The 21,930-nt window shown below is 44.5% G+C and overlaps 1 protein-coding gene across 1 annotated transcript; it reads right to left on the reverse strand.

The window, feature by feature from the left end:
* Window positions 1–3,593: 3,593 nt before the first annotated feature.
* LOC104371743 (neurofilament light polypeptide-like) lies at window positions 3,594–7,849 on the reverse strand. Its single transcript, XM_086628202.1, is given in 5 exon segments — window positions 3,594–3,787; window positions 4,860–5,111; window positions 5,114–5,178; window positions 6,138–6,262; window positions 6,797–7,849. Coding segments are annotated over 5 exon segments (1,689 nt in total).
* Window positions 7,850–21,930: the final 14,081 nt, after the last annotated feature.

The following is a 21,930-nucleotide window of genomic DNA, read 5'->3' on the forward strand; positions in this document are numbered from 1 at the left end:
TTTAATGTTGCCAAGAGGTTTTGTCTACTGACATCTGCAATCAAACAGTTTCAAAAGATAGCATAATTCCAGGGCAGAGATGCATAATAGTATGTTATTTGCCTGTTCTGCACCAATTACTTCTTCAGACTCTGCATAACCAGCGAAGAGATTAATTACTTTCAGACACAGAAGTTCATTGATCAATACGAAAAGACGAAGGGAAAAACATTAATTAATGGAAGTTACTGTGAAGATTTGTGCATCTTATTAAGGTGGACCACCAAGACCCCCGCGACTTCAGGAGCTGGAGAGCTCTAAACCAGGATCTTTTACCATACAGCTGTGGAGGAGGCGTGCTTAAGAGATTTGCACCGTCCCCAAACTAAATTCCAGGTGGAAAGAAACTGGGAAGTGTTACGAAACACAAATAGGTTGCATTTGCCAGGGAGCTGAGTCAGGTGCCAGAACTTTCTCCCGGCATCAGGGTTCGTGCTTTTCCCATTCACGTGTGGGCTTTCTTCCTCCTCTGTTCAGGATAAACTACCCTTAACTAACCTAGGCAAGGCAGCAAACCATGAGCTGTCAATTATTTAGTTACTAGAAGCTAAATTCCTTGAATCTGGATACTATACCAGTACAAGTTTTCCTTTTGCCCAGTGGAAGAGGGGCGAGTGTGTGTCTCAAGAAAAGCACTCAGGACAAATACAAGTTGTCTCTTCCCTGTGATGAGATCTCAGCCTGATGCAGACCCCGTCTGCTCAAGCAGCGAGAGAAAATTTGGGGTCAGACTCGCAGCTTTACTTGCAGCTGCAACTTGGGTTAAAGTTCTGTCGTGTCTCCCTCTGCCTGCTTTTACTGCATTGCGTCAAAGCGAGCTCCTGGATTTTCAAAGGTAAAACAAGGGTTGCCAGCAGGATCCCCACAACCCTGAGAGCATCTTGGCACAAAAACCCACTCTTCCATCCTCCAGTCCCACCAGTTTAACCTTAGCAGCAAGTCAGGAGTAGGGGTGACAACCCAGGCTGGACGGTCACTGCAGCTCGTCGCTCTCTGCAGCTCATTGTCACGGCTGCGACTCACACATTCCCTGCAGAGTCGTGACATCTCTCCTCTAGCTGCAATACATTAAAAATAACATAAGGAGTGGGGATCAGATTGATACACTGCAAGGAGAAATGCGTTTGCTGGTGTATCTCTCCGTGTGCTGGTCTGAGAGCATCCCTAGCAGCCTGGTTGCAAAGATTTGGAGAGCTGCGAGCTGTATTGCTTCCCAGAAGGGAAAGGGATACAAAGGACTGAATGAAGTTTATCTGCAAAAAAAACACATGAAAGAGGAAGAAAAAACCAGATATTGCAAAGTTAAAAGGAGCTCAGAGTGCTTGGAGAAAGGCAAGATAGGGGCAGTGGTTTTAATATACACCAATCTATTTAACAGTGGTTTGGCTTTACTGGCTGCGATGAGTTCTGATCTGTGCGTATCATTTTGGCTCTGCAGGAGCAGAACCTCTCTGCCAACTGAAGTGCCATGCTAAGCATTTTCTGATGGAGCACTCAGGTGGATTTCCAAGTATCATCTCTTAGACTCAATATTCTGCAGTTTGAAGCGGGCTATCGCACTCCAGAAGGAGCAGGTCTCCAATCAATAGCTTTTAAAAGTGCTGAGCAAAGAGCATGGCCAAGTCTCTGGTTCATGGTACCACAAATACTCGCCACTGCTTCCTGGAGATGGAAAACAAAATCTGCTTTGTAAGAATAAGTCTGCATAAACACACGGAGAAAAATCTCCATTAAAAGCAGCAGGGAAATGTGAAAAGAATTAAAAGAAGAGGTATTGTTGAAGAAAGGAAAAATTAATTTACTTGCTTGCCTTCTGGTTCTTAAAAGCATCAAAAAATACAAGAAAGCAGGAAAAAAAAAAAAAAAAGCAGCGCATTTGAAATGATTCCAGGACTCCCTGAACAGGAGTTTCTGGAATTACTACATACAAGTACAAACTCAAACTTTCCTGAAGGCTTTTTTTTTCTTTTCTCTTTTTCCTGCTGTTTTTCCTGGGAACATGTAAGAAAATAAATGTTTAAAGCTCTTACCTCATCCATCATCATCATCTTCATAACTCTTTCAACACTGAAAAGGGAGATGCTTTTGGAACACCTCTAAAGTTTGTACAAAAAGACACTTCCTTTCTCTCTGAACACAGCCATCGAGGAGAACCAGTGCCAGTCCACTGACACCATGAAGCCAGTGTGCAAAGTGAAGTTACTCCCAAGTCCTATGCAAAAAATGCATCTAACTGAAAGCAACTGTCATAGTTTTAGTGCAGCCATGCAATGCCTGTTTTAATGTGGGTTTTCCTGGAGTTAGTTTATTTTAAATGGTTTAATTTGCAGCATTAGTCTAGCACTTACCTTTAGCACAAGGTTTAATTTTATGCATCGACTTTAGCTAATTGAAAATAGAGGCTCAGACCACAGGACATTGCTTTCAGAACTGTCAGGCTTTGCTCTTTGAGCTGTTCCTATTTTGTGCCTGGTCACAGATAGACCTTTCTTTGTCTCATACTCAAAGCTTTAAAAGGCCCTGCCAAATCCTCAGTAGAAAAGGAGCCTCTTTAGCCCATAGTGGATTGACTTCAGACAGCACCCTGAAGGCAGCTCACTTTCAAGTAGCAGAGAACTGCCACCTCATTATCCTTCTCTTTAAAACCTTGCCACTTTTTTTTTTTTTTTAAACATACAGACCTTGCTCCAAGCCTCAGCTATATCTGCAGTCATTCTTCCCTTCTTCCACTGAACTGTCAGAGATTAAACAACTTCCTACCACTGTTTAACAGCCATGTGATGTTTGCATTCCCTACATTATCCATTATTCTTTTGTCAAATACCCATTTTGCTTCTGTATTGGTTGCTACTAAAATTTCCTTTTTCGTAAAGCAAAAGGGAGCTTGTGTGCACACAGCAGCCCCCGTGAGACCCATCACAAAGCCAACAGCACATTCAGACTTCAGTGTATTTTTACCATTGTAAGATTTCCACATGAAATTCTACAGCCCCATCAAGAAATTCTTTGTCCACCTATCAGTCCCCCAAGCATACCAGCTAGAGATAGAAACCAGCATCCCATATCCTGCTACACTGGCTTGAAAGCCGAGTGTGATGTAGCACTTTATCAACCTTTAAAGTCCATTAGTGACACATGACACACACGAGGAATCTGTGTAAGCATTTCTGTAACTTTATTGACTAGCTTTATTGCACATACTTATTGAAGCCTCCATTATTTTACCCACCCAAGGTTTCCATAATTATTTTAAATGCAAGTTAAAGATAACTTTCATTCCCAGGACTTATTTTTTCCCCCTTTTTTAAATTTTAAGGTTCTGAATCACCCATGAAAGACATAACCCCTGAATTCATACGTGTAGACCATGCAGCATTCAGGGAGCAAGCCAGTGGGTGCTCTGCAAGCATACTGATACTCTGCACAGAGAGAGACATCATAGATCATTAACTTTAAACCTCAGTGGTCACTGAATTAAATATGTGAGACTGCAATTTTAGCTCAGTCAATCATTTATTCTGTTGACCTGATGAGAAAGCTGGACTGCCTAAAAATCAAGCCTTCTTTTTCACTTCACTCTCTTCCTTTCCTGCTGCTTCTTTCTCTTCCTTTTCTTTCTCTTCCTTTTCCTCCTCGGCAGTTTCCTCAGCAGTTTCCTGAGACTCCTCTCCTTCTTCAGCTGCTGTTTCTTCCCCTTCTCCTTCCTCTTCCTCACCCTCTTTGGCTTCTTCAGATTCTTCCTTAGCACCTTTGAAAGCAACAAGAAATATTTCACATCTATGGACTGTTCCTAATCCCAATTTAACCAGAGGCCAGCACGCCTGCATCCTTCAACCCCACACATTCAGATGGCAGCCAACTAAACACGATGGGGCTGGCAACTGATTTTTGTATGAAAGCAGAGACATTTATCTAGGACTTGCAAGGGAGACCAACAAAACTACACAACCAACTTATTTTAGGTTTCAGAGAGAGTGAAACGCTTTATAGGCCTCTTAAAAATCATGGCCTTGAAAGACAGTAATTGACTGGACTCATTGCTTTAAGCCTTATCCAAAGATTTGAGTTCAAAAACGAATCTTGCCATTGCTCTCCAACTGGCTCTTTAGCTACCATTTCATTATAGTTAATCTTTACACTAATAAACTCCTTGAATAGTTCAGTGGTAACAAATGCATTTCAGATATATTTAGGTTAAATCCTTCAGAGCTATGCAACTGAAGTTGGGAAAAGCAACTCTGGATAACATTCCTTTTTACATTTTCCTTGAGTTTGATAAATAAATTATGGGGCACCAAGGAAGTGGCATACACTTTGCTTGAACAAGAAAACTACCTGGACCTCAGGCAATTGGTATTGCTATCTGCTGAACCCCACAGCTACATCCACAACATCAGCTGATGCTCCCACTATCACAAGTTACTCTCTGGGAATTAGTATTTAGCTCAGGATGTTCTTGTTCCTTCTTTTTGGGGATGCCTGTAATAGCTAAGTACTGTCTGCTGCTATATTGATATAGCATGTTCAAGTATTCTCATTGTTGGTTTCAGTAACTTGAATGGAAAAACACCCAGTGATTTCCAAGGGAGTAGAATCAGTCCTATCATCTGCCTGACACCGAACATTTACCTTACCTTCCATTCAATACTCAAGTCTTTCCTGCTTAAATGCTGTGTGCTTAATCCCACAATCCTTTGCTCATGTAAGCAGACAATGAGAGGGGTCTAATCATTACACCTAGTCATCAGGATTTCTGGGTTTTACCCCATATGAGCAGGGTGAAGCATGAAAGAGAGGGATTTGAAAGTAACTGTAAGTACCTTCCTCCTCTTCTTCAGCCTCTTCACCTCCTGCTTCTTCCTCACCTTCCTCTTTCTCTTCCTCCTCACCTTCCTCTGCAGGGGCTGCCTTGGCTTCTCCTACTTTAGCAGACTCAATTGTTTCCTCTATTTCAATCTGTTCTTCCTGAACATGACTGGAGTAGTACGTGGGGAAGGAACGGGTTGTCATCAAGTAGGAGCTGGACTGGAGACCACTGTAGGCAGACCTGCCAAAAGTTGGGGCAGTCTGGTGTAGCCACTGGTGATGCTTCCAACACTAGTGAAACTGAGTCGGGTCTCTTCCCCTTCCAGTAGCTTCCTAGCAGAAAAAAGCAAATAGAAGCGACATAGTTATGTTGCAGCAGCATTCAGCAGATTCACCTACAGACCAAGATACTACTATGCTTTGAGCAGCACAAGCCCTAGAGACTGCATGCTTGGGAGCACAAAAGCTAACCCATAATGAGTAGCTACATGGCAATCCTACCCTATCTTCTTGGAATAATTTAAAAGTTTGAGGTAGGCATTACTGGTGAATTAATAATTTTCCTTTTTAGGAGAAATAACGGGGCAAAAAATCCTCTAGGACTAGGTTCCACAGCAGGTGAAGTTAGAGGTGTACTTTAGTCGCCTGTAGGGTTGCAAAGAACAACGCAGATGAAGCAATTTGATGTTATGTTTACCTATTAGGCAAGGTTTCTTGCCACCTTCTCAATATTCCCCCTTGTGGCATTCACAGGAACTCTGTTTCGGCATTTGCCCTTTCTAGCAGTATCTAGGACAAAATACTAAAGAGCTACATAACAGCAGTTCTGCTGTAAAATATTTGCTTTGCAGGAGATTGCTTCTGTGAGTTAGAAGCAAAGCCTGTTCTTAAAAGCAGGTAAGGTATTTCCAATTTTGAGAACACAGCCATCTGTATCAAAAAGGTCCACCGATACAAAATCTCTTTGCTCTAAGTACAGAACTGGTATTTTTACCTGTAAAGATGGAGAACAGAGATCATATATTGTGGAACCAGGAGTTCTGTATGCATATACATACACACTGTTATACTCACTGAAGTGTGCTGCACTAAATATTTTGCTTTAAGCAAATATTTTACCTCAAAAGCACTGCTTCTTCCAACAGCAAGACAATGGAGAAAACCTGTTTAAACTCTGACAACTATCTATGAAAATCTCTGCTGGAGAAATGACAAATAGAATGGATTCTCTTGAAGAGAGAAAATGAACTTGATTCAAGTTCTGACTTACTAAAATATTCCCCCCATCATACCTATATGCTGCAATTTCGATGTCCAGGGCCATTTTCACATTAAGCAGATCTTGATATTCCTTCAAATATCGAGCCATTTCACTCTTCGTGGTTCTCAGCTCGTTCTCCAATTTGTTGATTGTATCCTGTTGGAAGTAACAATATCGACAGTGTAAAATTCTCAATTCTCCTGTGTCTAGCAATAATACCTTGCAAGGAATTTCTCTAATCCTATTAGCTTAATCTTGCTCTAGCAGACAGAAAACCAACAGCTCCATCCTCAGCCAAAGAGGCACCACTTACCAAATCCCACCTTCCCTGGCAGGGTTTTCCCACCCTTCTACCTACACCTTATTGTTCCGTCCCTACTTAATGTTAAAAGCCCAATTTTCTGCTATCCAAGGACTAAAGCACGCATGAGGTTTGTTTCGGTTTTGGCTTCTATGTCCTTTTTCTGGTTTTAGCTTAAGGATGCCGGTTTTATAATGGTACAGTCAAGGATTTATCAGTATATGGATACACGATGTATCACACACTATAGCTCTGTGGCATTTCACATTATAATTTTACGATTCTTTATAGGTTAGGTATGTAGTACAGTTACAGAATTTATGTGTGAGCTAGAAGCCATGCCCCCCTTTCCAGGATGACCCCCCCAGCAAACCCCGACCCCCCCTCACCTGCAGGGCGGAGATGTCGGCGCTCTGCTTCTCTTCCAGCTCCTGCAGCTGCTTCTCCAGCGCCTCGTTCATCCCGCGGGTGGCCTCGATCTCCAGCGTCTTGGCCTTGAGCAGGCGGCGGCTCTCGGAGACCTCGTCCTTGGCGGCGCGGACGGCGTCGGTGTTCTTGGCGGCGCTCTCGCTGAGGACGGTGAAGCGGCTGCGGAACCACTCCTCGGCGTTCTGCATGTTGCGCGCCGCCAGCTTCTCGTACTGCGCGCGGATGTCGCGCAGCGCGGCGGAGAGGTCGGGCTTGGCCGACACGTCCATCTCCACGGAGAGGTGCGCGTACTGGATCTGCGCCTGCAGCTCCGCCAGCTCCTCCTCATGCACCTTCTTGAGGAAGGCCAGCTCGTCCAGCAAGCTGTCCACCCGCTTCTCCAGCTCCGCCCGCGCCAGCGCCGCCTCGTCCGCGCCCTTGCGCACCTCCAGCAGCCGCGCCTCCGCGTCCTCCCGGCTCAGCACCTCCTCCTCGTAGCGCGCCTGCAGCCCGCGCAGCGTCTCCTCCAGGCTCTCCCGCTCGCCCTGCAGCGCCTGCTTCTCGCTCGCCGCCTCCTCGGCCGCCAGCCGCAGCTCGCGGATCTCCTGCTCGTAGAGGGCGCGGAAGCGGGAGGGCTCGGCGTGCTTCTGCCGCAGCACCAGCAGCTCGGCCTCCAGCACCTTGTTCTGCTGCTCCAGCTCGTGCACGCGCTCGATGAAGCAGGCGAAGCGGTCGTTGAGGTCCTGCAGCTGCGCCCGCTCCTGACTGCGGATGGACTTGAGGTCGTTGCTGATGGCCGCCACCTGGCTCAGGTCGAGGCTGTCCACGGAGTGCAGAAGGGAGCCCGACGTGCTGGAAGTGGCGTAGCTACGCCGCACCGACACCGCGGAGACGGGCGCCGACAGGCTGGAGTACGCCGAGCGCGCCGAGCTGTAGCCGCCGCCGCTGCGCATCGCCGAGACGTGGAGCCGGGGGCTCTCGGCGTACCGCCGCTTGTAGGAGGGGAAGAACGGGTCGTAGCCGTACGTGCTCATGGCGGCGGCGGGAGCCAGCGGCTGCTGTGCGGAACGGCGCGGCGCGGCCGCCACTATTTATCGGCGGGGAGGGCGGGCGGGGCCGGGGCGGAGCAGCGGCAGCGCGCTGAGGGACGGCCCGCGCGGCTCCGCGCCTGCGGAGCGGGCGGCGCTGGTGCTGCCTGTCAGCGGGCGCGGGAACCGCCCTGCCGGGCCCGAGGGAGGCCGGAGGGGACGGGGGGGACGGGGGGACGGGGGGGGGGGGGGCCCGAGCCGTCGGCTCGGGCCCCCCCCCCCCCGTCCCCTCCGGCCTCCCTCGGGCCCGGCCGCCGCCCCCCAGCCCGTCGCGGCACCGCTGCCCCGGCAGGCGCCGTTTCGGGGTGTCGGGGCGGCCCGGGGCCCCCTGGGGTGCGCGCAGCCCTCGCCGCACCGCGAACCCCCCCCGAGCGCGCGCGCGAATAGCGATTTTTGGTGCCTTCGGTTCGCAGGTTTTGCCAGGGACGTGGGCGCGTCGCGTTGCCGCTGCCCTCGCCGTGCCCTGTGTTGCAGGTGGTTCCTAATAACCAGGGAATTGCGTGAACGAAGGAGCGAACATGGGGCATGGCTCATCCTAGGAGGATGCTTGAGTTATCTAGTTATCCCGCTTCGCTCCCCCTCTTCCTTGGAATTCTGTAGAGGTGAGTCTGTCTGAGACATGGGCCGTAGGCACTGAGTGCTTAATTATCCTGCCTAAGCTGGCTGATACAGGGACTAAAACTGGAGAGCTGCATTGCAGCTGCCTCTGACCCATCTTGCTAGCCACTGGTTGATTAAACCAAAACGATGTTTATCAAAAATAAACTACGAATATATCGAGCATGGAATTCATCAGGTGCTCAAAAAAGCACAAATAATTTGTCAGAAGGGCAAATTTATTACAAAACAAACTCTTCAAAGTTTTCTTGAAGGAATAAATGTAGGCTTGGGTTGAAGGCCATTTATTGGGAGAGAGACATACCTCAAAAATGCTTAATTGCTTCCTAAAGAGGAAAGATTTAGTAATATACATAAATTAATCTGTACGCCTGTCACTAATTGCAATGGTACATAAGTATTTCTGGCACAAAGATATGTTTGCTTAATCCCAGTCATCTACTAAAGGTAGAGTAGGGTTGATTTAATCATGTTTCCTACTGTCTTCTAGTAATCTCAGACAGACTGTTACCTCTTGTATGGCATCATTTCCGTAGGTTTCAGGGTGCTTGAATGCACACTTGAATTTATTAAGCTGTGCAAAGCAATGGCCTGTCAGAGGTACAAAGCTGCAGTCCCTTTTCCTCTGAGCTCGTGCGAGATGGAATGAACTGTGCTAAGAGCTGGTAAAGGTTTATGCATCACTACGTCACGGTAGAGCCGATGAGAGATTTTATTTTGCAAATCTAATGTGTCCCCATGAAGATCAATCAAATTGTTCTCAATTTACAAGCACTGCAAGTGAGGCTTCTACTCAAAATTTTACTCAAAATTTGTGATTTAAATTTCAGTAGCAGTTGCATTCATGCGTGTTAGAACAGTTATCCGTTATTCAGACATTGAATACACAAAGTACAGCAGCACAGGTGTGGCTTCATGTGTTAATAAATTCTAGCTTTAACTGGGAGATTGGGTTTGACTTTTGCCCAAAAAAGGTGGCTTGTGTAGCTTGCAGAGCTGGGGAAGAAAGGAGCAAAAATTCACAGCGGGTTTGGTCAGAGATTCAGCCAGCTTCTAAACACAAATTGTTATGGGATACTTAACTGATGCAAACTGGCATACCTTGTTTCATGCCAATGGATTTATGCTAATCTCCCCTGTGTTCTGTTTGAGCCTAAGATTTAATTATTGATGGTATCAATTATTCTGCCATGTTTTAATAAAGGAATATACCTCAGCTTCTAAAATAATGCCACTGCGTATCCCAGGAAAATAGGCTTTGTAAGTGTAGGCTGTTAATATTCTTTCTCATGTTTTTTTAGAGAGGGGAAAATGAGTGGAAAACCCCTTCCTCTGCCAGAACCGCGTGCCAGGAAGATGGGAAAGTGTGTCTGCAGACAGCCCTGCAGTGTTGAGTTTCAGTGTGACTCAGAGGTAAGGATGAAGCTTTGTCACTATAAGGAAAAGAAAGCTACAACTGAAGCATCCTGCTTCAGAAACTTGTATTTCCAGGTACAAGGTAGTGCTGACTCTAATTTCCCCATTCTGTTTGTTTCCCTTCTGTTGATTTTTGCCATAATGCACGGTATAATCTAGCCCCTTGATATGCTATTGTTAGAAAAATCATTGACATAGTAGTGAAGAGAGGAACAGGATAAGGCTGGCTTCCAACTAGAATGAAATGGTCTGTGCTGTTTGTTTCATCTTTTTTTAAGACTGCATTGAAAAAAGCAGGCTGGCAGTCCCAGAGATGAGCTGAGTCACCCAGCAGCTCAGCATTACATCCCTTTCCATCTGCTGAAGCTAAATCTGTTCTAGTTAGGTGTGAGTGTCATGATTTGATCTAACACAGGCTTTAGGTAGAAGAATCCCAAGCCCAGGTTCATCCCCTGAAAGCCTCCCCTAGGTTGGCTGACCTAAATAATGTGAATTATCTTGGTAAATGATACAGAAGTAACAGTAGTGATGTGCTAAAATGGCAGCTGTGCAGTCACATACTACTGCTGCATAAGCAAACCAAGAAACATTGTGATAATACATTCCTGTTCCTATGTTTTCCTCTGCTACATACTGTGTAATTAACATGTACTCAGTCCAGGACTGGCGTTTCCTCAAGGAAGAGTTCAGGTGTAGGACCTCTGCTAGGGCCTCACTGGGCACCAAGAAGTTACCTGAATGCAGCCAGAGTCAGTAAAAATTCCCCTGTGGTGCCAAGTCTAGTGGGGTTTGCCTCTGGTTTTATCACAGAATGGTTTCCTCAGCAGAACGTGTAACAGGTGGGTTTGGGGTTGAGGTGGATGGTGGAATGAAGTCTGCGTTGTCTGTTCCTGGTCGTGTTTCAGAAGCATAAAAAGAGCTGTGCCTGCTGAGTTTGAACTCGCTCAGAAATCGAGCAGTCCTAAGTCAGAAAAGCAAAAGCATTCTTCGTACTTTTGATCTATTTATTGTTTCTACTCCATAGAGACACAGCTTTGAGGGACTGGGGAATCAGGCACTCCCACTGTTGCAAACGCTACGTAGCTCTGATGTGTTGCACAACATCTTGTTTTTTATACAATATATAAAATGAGATGGTAAAAGCTGATCTGTGCGTGCTATCTATACTCAAAAAATAGGCACCTGAGAGATACTATACACGGTATAAAGTATGATTAAGCAGTTTCCTTTTGGCAGTGTTCTGTAATTGTTTATAAATCTACTGCAAATTCAAAAATCAACATATTGGCATTCAGTGGCACCATGTTTTATGGATTGATTGATTGATTTTTATGGTAAGATTGATCAGAGCAGTTCTGAAGGAGAAAGGGGAGAGCTGGAACAGGTCCATTGTAGCAGTCAACGCTTCGTGCCAGTATTTAGTGCTCTGGGAGTGCAGGAAAGCATGCTTACGGCCAAGCTGTCCCTGTAGGTCCTTCTATTGATCTTGCCACAGAGGGGTGTGTTGCAAAAACTGAAAAAGAGAATTCTCATTGAAGCCTCTGGGAGCTACATTTGAGAAAAAGTCTGAATAAGGATTTTGGAGTTGCCCTACAATGCTTTCTGTGTTTATAGCTACTTCTTTCTTTAAAACTTCTAGGGGCCAGGGGGAAACCCTGAAGAAATTTCTTTGGAGTTTATTCTCATGTGTGCCAGAATTTCTACATTTGTCCGTGCTGGTTTTAAGTTTTGACCTGATGCTGAACACACTTGACAATTGCTGTTTTATGTCACTGCTATTCTACCTGTCAGGGGAATTTTTTGGAAGTCACCAGCAGGAGTAATGGATCTCATTTTCTTCTCTTCTCCTGAAGCTGTCAACCCTGATCTTGTGTATACGTCTAAAATTGCATCAAAATCTCTGAATGAGTTGAACTGAAATGTGCAACTGAAAATGCTATTCTACTTTGATTCTCGTAATCCTGCTGCATTTTTCTTTTATGACTTGGAATGAATCTTACATTTTGGGAAGTCTGCTTCCTGTATTCCAAACAGCCCTTTTAATATGGGACAACGCTAACATGAATTGTCAAAGCCCATGTGGAATTTTGTCTGCAAGGACTGAAATACAGTATCTGGAAGACACAGAAGAAATGATTAGAAGTATTTATTTCTTTTGAAAAGCTATTTGCTTTGTTTGTGCTATATATAGTAAGTGCCTGAGCAGCTTTCATTATTGTATTATCACTTACACCAATTCTGTTTTGCTGCGCGCAGTAACGTTAATTTGCTCACTTTGAGTTTGTTCTGTCTCTTGATTACATGAGCTGGAGGAAGCAGCCAGCCACTTCTTTCATCTGAGCTCTATCAATGAATGCTTAATTAGGAGATTCATTAGCTTTGTTTACTCTTTGGATCAGGACTCCAAACTAGGCCACCAAATCTGATGGCAGATTCCTCCTTGCGATTTCAAGGGTTAGTTCTTAACTCCCAGAATCAATTAAATAGATGTTCTGCTTTTGTTTGATTCCAGCAATTAAACATAAACAAAAATATTCTTGGGCAAAGATGACTCCCCTACCTTGCCAGCTGCCATGTGCATGGTTTGAAAAAGCCTGCTCAGCCCATTTTGAAAGAGATCATTTACTCATTTGCAAAGTCTCATGGCTTTGAACAGGTCTTCTGCCAACGTGAGAAGTAGGGGGTTAGACTCCAGAGACCAAGGGCCACATCAGAAGCTTGTTGTAAGTTGGCAGCACTTAAGGCTACCTGATGGTCTGAGCTTTGTCTTTTCCTTTTGTCTCCTTGTGAGTGATCTTACCTGTCTTAAAGCTGTCACTGGAAAAGTGGTATTTTATGATGCCATAAAATACAAAAGAATAATTGTGACAGTTCTGAGCTGTATCAACTTCTGATGAATTGCAACAGAGGTTCCTTCTTCCCCTCCCTCACATGATCTGGTGAGTTACAGAAGACAATTCTTATTCTGTATTCATTAACTCATCAATCTTAATGATTGTAACATCCAGTTTACACTGGATTGGGCAAGGTTGGAGTTGGTCTATCAGATCTTATGGTACACCATAGAGCAACTAACTGGTAGGCACATGGTGTAGGTATCCCATAGCAGTAACACACCAGGCGAGGAAGCAAGAAATAGAATCAATGTCTGTCTTTTTACCTTGCTGGCATTTGTCACCTCTAGCATGGTTTTTTTTTCCCCTTCCAGTGGCTTATCTAAGTCACTCCATATATTTTTGTCTTGGAAACATTTTTTACCACCTTAAAATATTCTTCACAATGTGGTTATAGTAGTTTTCAGTCTTTGGTGTCTCTGAATTACTGTTCTTAGCCAATTCCTTCTTGGAGGAGTATTAAATTGAAGTGAATGCAGCTGTTTGAGCTGACTGAAAGCAGAGTGCTCTGCCTACATATCTAATATATACCAAGCATTCAAGTGGGATTTTCACGTCTCTAAATGCCCAGTTCCCATTGAATCCCAAAAGATTTTAGACACAAAACTCCTTTAAACTCCTTTGAAAGATTACAGCTTGTTACAGTTGTTTTTGCAGAAAAAGATGAGTTACGTGCCTTGTGTCATGCACGTCTCTCTGTCCATAGGGGCAGCTGATACATACGCCTACAAATCTTCATTTCCCTGTCCAATTAAACAGTGGTGTTTTCTACTTATGGTTGTACTCATACCTGTTAAGCAGTGGACTCAGTTACTAAGACCTGAGACATTCTTATCAGTACAGTGAGCTACCTGAATACTGAGGAACAAAGACAAAGAGAACCCTAAGTGTTGGTATGCCCCGAAGAGTTGCTCTGGGAAACCACCTCTGTGACTACTGCAAGGTTTTAAATGCTCAGCGAAAATAACTATGTAGTTTTGTTTGGGGGAATGTATGTTTCAAGAACATGTGCTTGTGCAACTGTAGATGATAATAAGAGAAATTTAATATCCTTCATCTTTTTGAAGTTGAATACTCGTATCAGCAGCAATATCCAGAGGCAAGCAGTGGGAATATTTCCCTGTTTTCCCATTTCTGCTGACCATGTAGTTGGCTGTGCTAGCTGAAGTTAATTCTGCATTTACGGTATAGAGAGCATACAAAAGGCTCATAATGCTGTTGGAGACTCTGTTTCCTTCTAAAAACTTCCCAGGATGAATGCCAGTAAAGATAAAATGTAGGTTGAAAAGAGTATTTATTTGTGGACTGCATGCACAATGAAAAGGGAGAGAGATCTTGTGTCTGTGGTCTGCAGGGAACTTCAGCATAGTCAGAATTCCTGCTTACCAGGATATGTTGTTCCTTTGGTCACGGAATCTGGATGAACAGTTGAGGAATACTTTCCCTATAACTCAATTACTCTTTAAACCTTTGAGAGGTTTTTCTCCTTGCTGCATATGCAGCAATAAAATTTATGTGAGGTGTACGCAAAACCACCTCTGCCTGTTAGTATGTGTATAATCTCCCCCCACGCACACATGCAAGCATTTCTTAGCAAGATAAAAGCTTCCCATTATTTAATAGTCTGGCATGTACTGCTGACCATAAAACACAGCAGAAAAGTGAGCAATAAAACTGTCTGACTGTTGTACTGCAGTGTGTTGACTGGTCAAGTTTCACAGCAGCGAGCTGAAGTTGCCCAGCTCTGCAGTATATGAATAAAAATTACTAAACTTCTGCAGCCATTGCATCTAATTTCCTACATCAGATCTTCTTGCATGCATCAGATTCTTGATACTATATTTGGTTAGTAAGGATGATAGTGAAGGATTTGTGCATATGTGGGATAGAATATGAAACGCAGCCTATGGTTTTGGTTTTGTGCTAATATAACTTCTTTGAAACGTTTGCAGAAGTCTGCAGGGGTTTAATCTCTGGCACTGCTCCTCCTAGAGAGAAAATGGCTTTGCACCACGCTAATGCATAGATTAAATTGTGAATTACACAGCCTGATGGAGAGGCTCTGTTGGCATCTGTTAGCTGTGAGAGTTCAGGTGTTTTCTTGATACTACTACCAAGGGCAGATGTGGGGTTTTTCCTTTTTTCCTTTTTTTCCTTTTTTCTTTTTTCTTTTTTTTTTCCTTTTTCCTTTTTTCTTTTTCCTTTTTTCTTTTTTCCTTTTTTCCTTTTTCCTTTTTCCTTTTTTCCTTCTTTCCTTCTTTCCTCTTTCCTTCTTTCCTTCTTCCTTCTTTCCTTCTTTCCTTCTTTCCTTCTTTCCTTCTTTCCTTCTTTCCTTCTTTCCTTCTTTCCTCTTTCCTCTTTCCTCTTTCCTTCTTTCCTCTTTCCTTTTTTCCTTCTTTCCTTCGGAGTGAAAAGGGAATTGCTCCAAATTAGAGCCCTGAAACTTTGGGCAGGTCTTGTGGTCTTTCATTCCTGAGATTTAATTTTTCAGGGTTTGGAGTTTTGACAAGTTCCCGGACTTTCATCTCATGTTACTCCATCTGAACAGTTACAAGGTTATGTGACAGCCATTGCTTTCTATGATTGTGAAGCCTAAAATATAGTTAGTCCCGCAGCGCGGGAGAATCGAATCAGCCTGGGAATTGTCTCTGTTTTGCTGTTGGCAGTGAGAGCATGGTAGATGTTTCAGGGAGCCCTGGGCAGGTACTAAGCAGTGCCTTCTGCCTCTGGGCATTCTGTCATCCTCACAGCAGAAGGCAAGGCTTGGTTAGATCAGGATCTGTCATATTTTGTCTTCCAAAATTTCTGCTACCCTGATGAGAAGCTTTTTGCCCTTTTTGTGGCTACTGGTAAAAACTTAACTGGTGGACCTAATTTAGCTGTTCCAATTTGGTTGTATCTTCTAAGCATTTGCAAAATGTTTACATGAATAAATCTTTACTGATTGCTTTCAGTTGGCTTGATCATCATAATCATATTTTTCTTGTTTGTTAAATGAACATTCATTAACTCTTTTCACAGTCTTTCTGTCTAATCCTATTCCCAGGGTACGTTCCCTCTATACTTAGTTGATGCCAATAGGAGTTCAGAGCCTATGTTTTTCTGGAGATCTGGACCTTAAAGACTTTCAGGTTTAGTATTTTCAGCACTTGCATTGTTACTATCTTAGACCCTTTAAAATCCCTCAGGTTAGTAAAAACTTGCATCATGAATTTGGCTTTTGTATGAGAAGTGTATTCTTGAAATAACAAGTTCAGAAGCACGTAGCATCTCTAGCTAGCCAGTCTGTCTGCTTATTTGGCGTTGCCAAAAGCTACTCAGTCATTTGTCTCAGTTACTCCAGAATCTCAAAGGGCTGTTCTGGCTGTTGAGCAGATGGTTCTAAGTGTTACCTTCTAAGTGATTGTCTGCTTCCTGTCTGACAGCAGAAATGGTGAAATGTGCACTTACACTGGCCCCAGTAATTAATCAACAAGGGTGTGGGAGATTATTTGGTTTACCTAGCTGGTCCATTGCTATTGGGATGGAATTCCTGCAACAGCTGAAAGGAGTGCAGTTGCTAGGCTTCCACAGTGAAAAAAAAAAAAAGAGATAAATCTTCAAGGGTCTGCTGATTCACAAACATGACCATCAGAACTGACTAGAAATGGTATTAACTTTGCTTTTCGAGGAGAATAACCTGGCCGTTCATTATGAGGTAGGATAAAGCACTTGAGATGGTACTGCAGGGAATAGCTCTGAGTAGTGAGGGGATTAGGAAAAATGAGGTAGCCACATACATCCTTTTATCTCTCATTTTTCTGCTTCCGTTGATGGAATCCATGAGGATGTTTGTGAAGCTATAATAAGCGTATTTTGAATACTGAAGCCAAACATGAAAGGTCATGTTTCACCTTCCAGTACAGCGGTCTGCACTACACAATAATACAGCTGGGCAGCAACAGAAAAGTTGTTTGTCTGCAGTGAAGTTTTATGGGTGGATTCTCACTGCCTCCTGGTTTGTGCCTGGGTGCATATGGGATGACCTTTGGGAAAGCTGAGAGAGCTCTCTGACCTACAGCACATGGGTATGATGGTTTTATGTTCTTGAACAATGCCCTTTTCCTGGTGTATGGGTATCAAAGTGATAAAATGGATGGGAACAAGAAGTGACCACAAGAGAAGAGATTCTAGCAAAGGGTTCTCAATCATGTAATTTGCTAAACCATCAAACCAGGAGTTTTTTGTGCCGGTTTGAGTTGCCATGCTTGCACCAGTTCATGCATTATGAATCTAACCAAGATTATCTCTTCCAGTTCCATGCTTTGAACTGTAACTCCTGGAAATATTCAGTTGCTAAAGGACAAAACCAAAGGCTAAACCACTGTTAACCTCCTTGTGTTACTGCACTACTGTAACATTAAGGAGAGTGTATGGCGTCTTTCAGCGACCCCTCAGAAATGCTGTGCTGTCACTGTTTAGAGGAATAATCCTGCATCCATACCTTTTTGTTCTCTTGTTGGGAAGTGTTTCCTTTGTGTTCGTGGGCTTTTGGCTTTTTAGCCCCCTCATACCATAAGAAAACCAGATGTAAGCACAGCCCCTAGACACAGACCAAAAACCGTAAGCAGATTTAAGGCAGTCCTTGTGTTCTGTGTAATCTTGGGCAAGTCGGGCACTACTCCTGGAGCATTTGCAGCTCCTTTGCTCTGGAAAGCAACAGCTTGGAGGCTGAGTCTTCAATGCCTTAGATTTCTGGCTAACATTTTTCCTTTCCAGCTTGCGCCTGCCTAATTACATCGCAAGTGCTTACGAGTGGGCTAGTTCTCTGAATTTATATACATACAGTATCTATGTATGCATATAGATTGCTTTACAATGTGTGGCAGTAGCAATAAAAATAGGGCATAGAAGTGGCACTTACTGATCAGTTAAGACATTGGTTTGTCGTCATGAGGAATATGCTTTAGGAGATTTCAATGAAGACATTTGTACAAGCTCTGATATTTACTTGTGCTTTTGAGGTACTGGAAAAAAGATTTTATGATAACTTTTTATGATTTCAGGGTAAGATACCTAGTTTGTTTGTTGTACCCATTGCACGTTCAACATGGAAAGCAGTTTCATTGATTCTTTTTGTTTTTTTTTTTCACTTCAAGAGTGGCTACATGCAACTTGGTTTTAATTTTTCTTTCTCTTTTAAGTGTGTACATGAAGATAGCAAAGATCTAGGGACATGTGTAAGGCTGGATTCTCCTTCTGTTGTATTTATTTGTGACCATGGCAGTGCTCTTATTTCCACTAATCTAAGCAAAAGAGAAGTGACACAACCTGGGTTGTTCCTGTAGCTAATATGATCTTTAAATCTGGTAACATCTGAAGTTTGGGTTAAGACCAGTAGGTCTGGAGATCAGATGTTCAGAAGACTGATTAGATGCTATGAGTCTGCAGATTTTGCTGAAGAAGGAGAAGCCATTCCGTCAGCTTGCAGCCCTGGAAACAGCTGCTTCTGCAGCACTGCACAGCCAGTAGGAAGCAAATGCCTTTATTTACAGGCACAGAACAGTCAGGGAGAGGTGAAGGTGCATTTTTGGGCTGTCTCCTCAAAGTGCATGTGTGTGGGATAGCTGGGGGGAGGAAGGAGAAAGGGAGGAGTTATTTCTTACAGTAATGCATCCTGATAAGTAAGACAGGAGGCAACCTATTGAGTTCAGTGGCCACCGAGGTTTGATGCTGCTGCTGTGTTCAGAGGAAAAAAAAAAAAACCCGCATTGCAGATTTCATTTAGGTGGGCCAAGACTGTACAACTGCATCCAGGGCTTGCCTTGAGGGGCAGAGTTACTATCCGTATAATCTGACCTAAATCATTCTTTCAGGAGGCTTGCCCTGCCTCGGAGCAGCCTGCAATGGACTGAGAGATGCTGGGCACAGTGGGAAAAGCTGCAGAAAGGGTTAATGCTGGTTTCGCAGTTCCCTGGGGCAAGACTGCAGTAGTTTGTTGCTCCGGGTGCTCCTCCAGCGCCTCCTGCTGGGAATTTGCCCCATGGAGCTGCAAATAGGGGGAGGAGGAAGGGCAGAAAGGGAGCTGAAACATTTTTTTCCCCAGTCTTTTCAGGGATGGAGATGGAATGTGCCTGCGTGAGGTCTAATAAGGGTCTAGGACTGGTGTGTCAGGGATAGCAACAGAGGCAGGTGCACCCCAAGGGAAAAACGTGAGTGAGGTTTCTCAGAGCATCCTTAGGGAAGGATGGGAGGTGGTGAAGGGGGATTTGGCCTTTTGCAAATGGAAAAGGAGGGAGCAAACTCTCTTGCATTAGTCCTTGGCAGTGTCCTCTGCCTGTCACTGCAGGGATGTGATGGCAGGACCCTGCATTGCCCTCCCTCTAGTGGGGATTTATGGATTGATAAAGGCTTGCTATGTGCAGAGAGGGGAAGGAAGAGAGAGAAGGGGTTGTTTGACTAGCTGCTGTCAAGTGGAGCTTAGAGAAAGCTTTACCCAATCTTCCCTCCTCCTGCTGGGAAGCTGCTGCTTCTGCAGCAGGTCCAGTTTCTGGCAAAAGTTCAACACTGCAGCAACTTTCAGAGAGGAGAAGGGAGGGAGAGAGGAGGAGAGTCCCGCATGGAGGAGGAGCTACCATGTCCCAGGCTCTCTTTGCCCAGAAGACTAACTGCTGCAAGCAATAAAAGACTCATAAAGAGCAAGCCTCTCCTTTCCCATTGAGCAGCAATGCCTGCTTTGCCCTGGTTTTCATAAAATGACAAGTTTTCAGTGGCCTTATCGCCTCCAGACCTCACACCAAGAGGCAGTGTTTGTGGCTTATACTACATAAAACTCTCCTCGAAGTAGCCAAAAATGATGCAACAAAATGGGATGAGGAGGACAAAAAAGTCCATTTACCACTCCAAAAAAAAAAAAAAAATCAGTACCCAAGAGGAAGGTGTTAAATAAGGAACGGAAAGGCAGGATGGACACGGATAGGCGATAAGACAAACCTGGCAGGACGTGAGCACGTGGCCTCCCTCGCTTCCTACCGCCTTCGCCAAGCACCCGCTTGCGCGGCAGGGGTTGTGGACAGCAAGTGCTTCTCCCCACAGGAACTGGGCCCACTTCTGCACTGGGAAGAGCCCAGTTTCCCACTCTGGTTGGCACGAGGGGACCAAGTTCTCTGCCTGCCCTTGCACAGTGAGCCAGTCCTAGGTGACTGTCAGAAAAAAGCATGAGATTCCATAGAATCACAGGATCTTTTCCTTCCCCCATGCACCTTTGTACGTACGAGAGCAGCTTCAGTTGTGTGAGTCTGGACATACAGTACTATTTTTTTTTCCTTTTTTTTTTTTCCTTATCTTTTCTGTCCTATGACAGTTACTCAAGTCAGTGGTATAGAGCTACGTGAGAGTTAGGTGGGGTGCAGGAGAGGAGGAGGAATCAGAGCAGCTGCTCTGCTGCTCCCAGTGAGGAGGAGGTGAATATGGCAGAGTGGGAGTTAATGGCTTTTCTGCGGAGCGTGGTGGGCTCTGGATTGCAGCAGGGAGGTGGGAATATGGCAGCTTTGCTGATCCTAGGGGTTCTGATCCCCCGGAGCCAGGTCCTAGGGGGTGGGCTCCATGGGTGCTCAGGGAAGGCAGTGGCTGTGGAGGGAGCTGGGGCTCTTGCAGTTATTTGCAGGGAGATTTTTGGGCAGGAGGAGGGCAGCGCTCCGTGGGAGGGGGTCTGGCATGGCTGCAGGCTCTGTCCTGCAGCTGCTGCTTTTGGGGAAGGGCAGGTCCGGTGCTGCGGGCGGGGAAGGGCGGTGGCTGCGGAGATGCTCCCGTTTTGCCGCAGAAGGATGCTGAGTCACTCCTGCAGCGCCTGCTCCTGCTTTTGAACTTCCCAGTCTTCCCTAGTCTCCCGCAGTGAAATGATGGAGACAGCTCAGACTCCTCTTTTCCCCTCGTCAGACTTTTCTCTCTCATTTTTTCTCCTTTCTGGGTCCCAACCAAACGAAATAAAATAAGAATTTATCGCTGTAGCTACCATAAGGTGATGCTGAATCTGTTTCTCGTTTGGTAAATGGACCTTCCTGTTCCTCTAGAGAGCAGCAATAATATTTGATGAATACAGTGAATGCTGCAGCAATTTTTTTCTTTAAAGGAGCCCTCTTGGGCATTGAATCAGCGATGATTATCCATCGGGCTGACATTTCTTGGAAGAAGGGCTGGGGCGGGAGAAACATGATTTTTTTGGGGTGTATTTTGCTGGAATAGGCAGCAATAAAGCACTCTGTACTGCTGCTTTCCACTGCCTGCTGTACAAGCTATTCCTTTAACCTCTTCATCCTCAGGGATTGCTGCAGAACTCAGTAAAACTCTCAAAAATGGTCCAGCGTGCAGCTTTGGCGAGGATGCTCTGCAGGAAAATAGGAAAGTGAAAGATGAATCTTGGTGCAGGACTGTGCCTGTTTCACAGAGGAGCTTGGGCAGAAACAGGTGCTCACTGAACGCTGATGGCTGGAATGTGAAAAAAACTTCCATCCACATGTCACGCTGTGTCCTTTCCAAACATTAGTGGCAGTTAACATCTGTGATACCAGATAGGAATTTATTAAATGAGGAGTCCTGCTCTTCTGGAATTGAAGGTGCTTATTTGAGCAAGCTTTCTTGTCAGTGGGTGATGATTCCTTGCTTCATGTCTTACAACTCTTTCTTGAACTATCCTATAATCTTACTTCCTTCGTGTTATTACGAAGAGATGCACTGTTTTTAACGTTAGCCCGTACTTCCTATTTTAAAATCCTGTTTGCATTTGTTCAGAACTTCTATATTTAATATTACAAAGAAAAAACAAACCATAACTTTTGCTTTAGAAGATCTTTTGCCTTCCCATATTTTAAAGCAAGGTCTTGAAATTTAATAAAGGTGGGCATTATTACACAGTTGTATCTTGTTTCATTATGATGCCTTATGATGAAGTCTTTTAATTAAATGCACAGTTTTTTTCCAGGACACTTGTAGATTTATGCAGTAAACTAAACTTTTTATATATTAATATACTTTTAAAAAATCCTCTTCCTGTAGTGTTTAACCCCATATACTGTTTGCATCATGCAATCCAAATTCTGCAGGGAATACCTTCAGTTTTTA

The sequence above is a fragment of the Tauraco erythrolophus genome, chromosome 29, assembly GCF_009769465.1.
Source record: "Tauraco erythrolophus isolate bTauEry1 chromosome 29, bTauEry1.pri, whole genome shotgun sequence".
Lineage (NCBI taxonomy): Eukaryota > Metazoa > Chordata > Aves > Musophagiformes > Musophagidae > Tauraco > Tauraco erythrolophus.